The 7,044-nt window shown below is 42.3% G+C and overlaps 1 protein-coding gene across 1 annotated transcript in view; it reads right to left on the minus strand.

Annotated features, from left to right (window-relative positions):
• IQGAP2 (IQ motif containing GTPase activating protein 2) overlaps window positions 1-7,044 on the minus strand; it is a 293,348-nt gene that overhangs the window by 42,800 nt on the left and 243,504 nt on the right. Inside the window, 1 exon segment of the mRNA XM_007461600.1 lies at window positions 4,898-5,106. Within this exon segment, the coding sequence (XP_007461662.1) occupies window positions 4,898-5,106 (209 nt within the window).

Consider the following 7,044-nt stretch of genomic DNA (forward strand, 5'->3'; position numbering starts at 1 on the left):
GGGAAAGAGGAGGAATTTGATTTTCATTTCTACAAAAATTTTAAGAAGGCGACACTTCCCCCCTTCTTTCACAAATATATAAATCACATTCAAGATGAAGAAAGGAAGCGTAGTTACCCCCAGATGGAGGTTCAGGAGAAGTCTAGGCAGGCGGTGGCCTGATACCCTTATCTGTAAGAAGTCCTAAGACATCACTAGACTAACTGGCTTACGGTTCCATTTAACCCAGGTTTCTCTTTAGATAACTGGTGAAGTGTAGAGATTCAATTCCCCCAAATACATGGAATAAATTGATTATCTTGATTTTAAATATACGGAAGAAAAAAAATCTTGGTACTTAAGCTCCCCATCACCGGCCCCCCTCACCCCCGATGTCCCCCGACTACTTGCAGTGGAAGTAACTCTGGAAACTGGAGGCTATTCCTTTGTTTTGCTGCAGACTTCATCTTTAGGGTAATGTTTCTGACATATACAGAAGAGAACAGAGGCTGGGGGGGTAAGCAAGCTCTAGGGCAGAACCAAGTTCCTTCGCATTATTAACAGATTTGGTGAAGACAGCACAGGAAGAGCACTGGAGGAAGGGAAACAGCAGAGTCAAATGCTGAGCCCTGGAGGGGAAGTGGGAGGGGAGAGGAGAGCCAGCAGCTGTGCCACGGGAACCGTCTGTCTGCTGGAGATCCAAGTACAGAGCAGCGCGCTTCAATGGGATAAGCCCTTCCGTCTTCCCTGTGAAATTACACCTGGCTCACAAAAGCTCTGGTGTGAATGGAGGTTTGCCTTGGAAAGCTTGAAGAAGGGGACAAAGGCCAACCCAGACAGGGGTTCCAAAGAGAGGCATATGCTTTTTATTAATAGAAATCTTATGTCCTCTATTCTTTTTTTTTTTGGCGTTACGCGGGCCTCTCACTGTTGTGGCCTCTCCCGTTGCGGAGCACAGGCTCCGGACGCGCAGGCTCAGCGGCCATGGCTCACGGGCCCAGCCGCTCCGCGGCACGCGGGATTCCCCCGAACCGGCGCACGAACCCGTGTCCCCTGCATCGGCAGGCGGACCCCCAACCACTGCGCCACCAGGGAAGCCCAATGTCCTCTATTCTTATCAATAAATATTGAACATTTGAGGAATACTGGTTCGAAGGAGCAACAGTATTTAACTTGTTCATAATATTCTCACATCTCAATGTTGCCTTAGTTGCCACCATCTTTGCCCTTCCCCTGGTAAAAGGATATCCGCATGCAGGTAATATGCTAGAGTATATGCACTTTGTAGAAGGTGTGGACTACGACAAAGGGCTTGGGCTTTGGAGTCATAAAAATACGAGTATCTGCAAAGCACAGTTAGTTTTGTGACCTTGCTCAGGTTAACCTCTCTAAGACTCAGTTTCCTTAAATCTATAAAATGGGCTTAATGATAGCAATCTTACTGAGCTTCTGTGAAGATAAAAACAATCCATGGGGCTTCCCTGGTGGCGCAGTGGTTGAGAGTCCGCCTTCTGATGCAGGGGACGCGGGTTCGTGCCCCGGTCCGGGAAGATCCCACATGCCGCGGAGCGGCTGGGCGCGTGAGCCATGGCCACTGAGCCTGCGCGTCTGGAGCCTGTGCTCCACAGCGGGAGAGGCCACAACAGTGAGAGGCCCAAGTACCGCAAAACAAACAAACAAACAAAAAAAACAATCCACGTAAGGCACTTAGCACATTTTCCAGTGAAGAAAAACAAGGTTTAGAGAGGTTAAGGAACATACCCAAGGAAATATGCTCATAAAGCAGCAAAGAAGTTTAATTAAGCAGTACAATAAATTTCAATCCTGGGTTACAGGTAGCCCTGGCTTACGAGTCTGCACTCACATGATACGACACACCCATCAACAGGACTTTTAGCAATTCAAGATTACTTTCAATTTCTACTTTGGTTTTCCTTCAAGCTAGTTTGAATCTAGACCTTTCTTCCTCCCTATGCCTACCAGAAACTTCTACTCCAGCTGTCTGTCTCCATTTCCAAACCTCTTCTTTTGCTTAAAACCAATATTAGTTACTTCACTCACTCGCCCACTGACTTTCTGAGGTTTCCAGAAGGAACGCCAATTTTAAAAGAATTGTAAGACACATGGTTACTAGAGAGAGCTAGAGTTGCTCTGTAAGAACTAAGCCACTTCCCTTTAAACATTTTTCTCAACATATGCTCATTGTTAAAAAAATTAAAAACTATACCAGGACATGGAAGTAACCTAAGGGTCCATCGACAGATGAGTGGATAAAGAAGATGTGGCACATGTACAATGGAATATTACTCAGCCAAAAAAGAAACAAAACTGAGTCATTTGTAGTGAGGTGGATGGACCTAGAGTCTGTCATACAGAGTGAAGTAAGTCAGAAAGAGAAAAACAAATACCGTATGCTGAAACATATATGTGGAATCTAAAAAAAAAAAAAAGGTTCTGATGAACCTAGGGGCAGGACAGGAATAAAGACGCAGATGTAGAGAATGGACTTGAGGACACGGGGAGGGGGAAGGGTTAGCTGGGACGAAGTGAGAGGGTGGCATTGACATACACACACTACCAAATGTAAAACAGATAGCTAGTGGGAAGCAGCTGCATAGCACAGGGAGATCAGCTCTGTGCTTTGTGACCACCTAGAGGGGTGGGATAGGGAGGGTGGGAGGGAGACACAAGAGGGAGGGGATATGGGGATATATATATACATATAGCTGATTCACTTTGTTATACAGCAGAAACTAACACAACACTGTAAAGCAATTTTACTCCAATAAAGATGTTTAAAAAAAATATATATATATGGTTAATTCTACCATGCAAAGAAAAAGAGCTTAATTTTTTTCTTTTAGCTTAAGTGTATATCTATTTTTTACAATAAATGAAATCGTACTGTTTTAGGTACTATTTTCTTCTCCATTATATTGCAACGCTTTCCCCTGCCCTTAAATATTCTTCAGAAACATTACTGTTAGTGGCTGTGTAACGTACATGTCAGACTGGTTCTATTGTCCTCTGTTGTTTTCGGGTTTGGGTTATTCCCCATTATTTCACTACTGTAAATAAAACTTCAACTGCACTATTCTTATCATCAAACCAAAAATGCTACTATTAATGATAAGACAAAAGAGTACGTCCTTGAGAATCATTAGTTTAACTTCTAATCAGTGTTTGATAAATATTTGGTGTTTGAAAATATAAGTCGAAATATTAACTTTGTTTCACAATGCTAACAATTAGTAATGTTTTAAAAAATCTTAAACACTCATAAAGATCCGAAAATCTGCCACATTTGTATTTCCACAAGCTACATATTTCTACTACTCTTTTGCAACTAAGCCTTTATTTTAAAAGGCAAGGCATTTCCTGTTTACAACTTTATGGGAGTAGGGTAAAACAGCAGTGTAAAACTATAAAAGGCATTCTCTGAAGGACCTTCTGGAATATATTATACTTTAAAAGTTTTCATATGTATCAAACAATACAAACACATTATTTATTTTTTTAAAGACTAAAGTACTATTGTTTTTCTGGACAAAACAATAAAAATAGAGTTAAAAGCAGAACTTTTAAATTTGCAGTTTTTTCCCTTAATATTTAGAAAAGATGATCATTTCCTGTCTTACGAGTTGCTCTCGTTTCCTTATTTTCTCGGCACTATTTTGCTGGTATCTCTGTGAGGGCCGGAGACAAGAGTGAGGCGTTCCCATGTCCACTTAGCTGGTAGCCTCCCATGCCTGCTCACCTGGTAGTTTTCCAGAACCACACCAGAAGCTGGCTCTCTACCTCTGACCCACTGTAGCCTTCTCAGGGCAACCAGAAGGTCAACTTCCCCTGCCCTGCCCTGTTGGTTTTCTGAAAACTGATGTGGCATGGGAACAGGGACATGGAGAGAGGTCTTACCCTGGAAATCTCCTTTTCTTGGGTAAAGATGACACTTTTCACATAGTTTTGGGGAGCTTTGACTCGGGCAGGTTTCTCACAGATACAAAACTACAGCATTATTTATTTGGAGGCTATTATTAGGGAAATGCCACTCTGTAGGGGGTCATTTTGGAAATGTGGAGGGGGGAGGGCTAACATCTGATGGATTGGAGACACCACTGGCTTCCAGTAAGCAGGGTCTGGGGAGGACAGATGCTCTGCTGTCCTGCAGTTTGTAGGACGGTCCTGTGTAAATAACTGTCCACATCTTGCATGGCTGGATTTTTTAATGTCCCGCTGGTCATTCATGTAGGTCAAAATTCTGTGCATAATTGCTTGAGCCTAGAATCTAATAGTTTTACATATAAGCACAACATAGATCCTCACAATTTTAATATAAACTTAATTTCCTAGGACGGCAATTCCATGTCAAGTGGTGGGGGATGGAGGAAGACCACACTTTGCTGTTCAAGGGCTTATTACAAAGAGTTGTTCTCCACTTTGGAAAAAAGAACTCATGGCCAGTTCCACCACTCACCTGACCAGTCTCATCTGTAGCTCTCTCAATCTGTGGTTATTCGGTGAAGAGGCCCAAGTCTCTGGTAACTTTATCACATCTAATGGCATCAGGCCCATGTATTTTCATATTGAAATATGTTTTTTTACTATAAATTCATTTCTTTGAATTTCTCTTTTATATTTATAGAAAGGCCTTAGCCTTGCTATGAAGGTACATATGGAAGTTGGTTTTATGTCACATAAATTTCCTTTTAGAATGGTAAAGAAGTCTTACCAAATGTCATAAAAGGGGGGCCCAGAATTTTGCAGGTCTAAGACCATAAAGTGGTAATGAAAATGGTACATAAACTTCGGGCCACTCCTTCTGGACTCCAAAGGAACTTAGCTGGACCAGAGTGTTGTGGGCGAATATACGAGCATCTTCTCTCTTCTGGGAACCAACAGTCCCACAAACCCCACTGACCTCCAGTGTGATCCTGTTCTTCACCAGGAGCCCGATCTTAATGTCCATCAGGTTCAGGTCTTTCTCGAGCTGTTGGTTGCCTCTGATCTTGGTCACCACTTCTTCCCTTAATCGTGCTACCTCCAGAGCCTCCTGGAAATCCAAGTCACTTTGGTCCAACAGGTGTACAAATTTGCGGATTACTGTTAACGGCGGGTTTTCAGAGCCAACTGCAAGGAAAGGAAAGGTGTGCTTTAACTGGGCATGCTTGAACGGATCATCAGTAGGAAAGAAATCACGTCTTTAAATAAAGCATTGACAGAAAAATAGAGCGATGGACGTGCTTGGTCTCCAGAGTGAATCATCCTGCCTCATGTCAAATCTGGACGGGGAAACAGATCATATAAATAAATGCACGCCACTGATAAGGTTGGGCCTCACTAATCCCTGTCTAGCACCCGTTTATCAGCCCTATCTCATGCTGTTCCCAGGACCACGCACTGAGGAGATACTTCTATCTATCAGTGTCTTATTGACGAGGAACCTGGGAAAGAATGCTAACGTGAGTTGCCGGGGCTCTAAGAGCTTGTGGCTGAGCCAGATAAGAGATTACTGTCCTTGCTGCAGGAAGCAGAAAGAGGTGTTTTTTTTTGTTTTTTGTTTTCCCAGCCCAAAAGACCTTGGGGAAGGAGCAGCAATTAGGTGAAAGGTGAATTAGAAAAGGTCAGTCAAGGGAGAACTGTAAGGTCTAAGAGGACCCAACAGAATGACAACTGGAACACATGTCCTACTTGGCAGAAATGAAGCAATTTTAGAAATTGAATTGGGTCCCTGTCCTTTCAGGATGGACCAGGGAGGGCTTTCAGCACCTAGGAGACCAGGCTCAGTTGCTGAGAGGAATATCTATATAAATTCTACAAGGGCTTTCCCTTAGTTCCTTGAACCTTAATTGTGCTTTAATTCTCTTGCACTGCGACTTTGAAAAAACAATTTTTTTTAAGGTGTGTAATGAGATCTGCTCTGGGTAAACTCTAAGAAGAAACTACCAGGACCTTCAATGCTGAATGATTAGACACAGCAACAAAAAGATGACTTGAGAGAGCCCAGTCCAGTTGTGGTGGCCTCAATAACCATCCTCTCTTTTACTTACAAGGCCCTACTCAAGCTTCCTTATACTTCTGTTTAGTTCGGTGGTATTTTGACACTTAAGGAATAGAGTTCAACCAACAACACAATTAACAGTATGAACTCATCATGAACAACCAAATCTAGAGTCATCTGTATTACTGTTGTTCCCCATCTGATGGTCTTTATTGGTACTTGTCAAAGAAAAACCTTAGGAAGCTTTAGAGGTCCAATTCTGCTTCCAGGCTCAGAATTTACTGGATAATAATAGCTCATATTCCACTAGATTCCAAGTTACCTTGGATCATGGACCCTTTTCTTCCTGATCACTGAAGCATACATGAATTTATTTTCCTTCTATTTCAGCAAAGATGTTGCTGATGACATGACCATTTCAGAAACAGCCTGAGCCACACACCAGAGCTCACTCATGTAGTTGAGAGAACATAAGCCACTGCATTTGTGTCTAAAGTTCTCTCTCCTGGCTCTGAAGAACTGTGTATCATTTTATGTGCTAATAGGCCTGGTAGAAACAAATTAATATTTTAGCTTTACTAATTATTATGGCTCAAATGTAATAGTTCCTCTATCAACAGTTGGCTTTTTGGCATCTTCATGATATTTCAGGAAACCACACAACTTAACAGTCAGCACTTACAAGTGGCCACATTACGGTTCCAGTAACTTCTAAACCTGAATGCATTCAGTGCCTTTCTGGAGGGAATGGGTGAAAATGAATCATGACAGACTAATAAAAGTGATCTGTTTTTCAGCTTAAAAAAATGCCTTCGTTTTATGAAGATGCTGAATTGAGAAAGAAAGGAAAATTTACAGTTCAGTTACCACAAAGGCACCCTATTTGCCAAAACCCAGAGCAGTTTTGATCTTATTTATTCACTAACATAGTTTCTATCTGCCTTCTATACTTTAACAGGAAATCACCCAGATTTTTTTTTTTTTTTTTTTTGCGGTACGCGGGCCTCTCACTGTTGTTCCCTCTCCCATTGCGGAGCACAGGCTCCGGACGCACAGGCTCAGCGGCC

The sequence above is a fragment of the Lipotes vexillifer genome, unplaced genomic scaffold, assembly GCF_000442215.2.
Source record: "Lipotes vexillifer unplaced genomic scaffold, Lipotes_vexillifer_v1.1 scaffold779, whole genome shotgun sequence".
NCBI classification, from domain to species: Eukaryota; Metazoa; Chordata; class Mammalia; order Artiodactyla; family Lipotidae; genus Lipotes; species Lipotes vexillifer.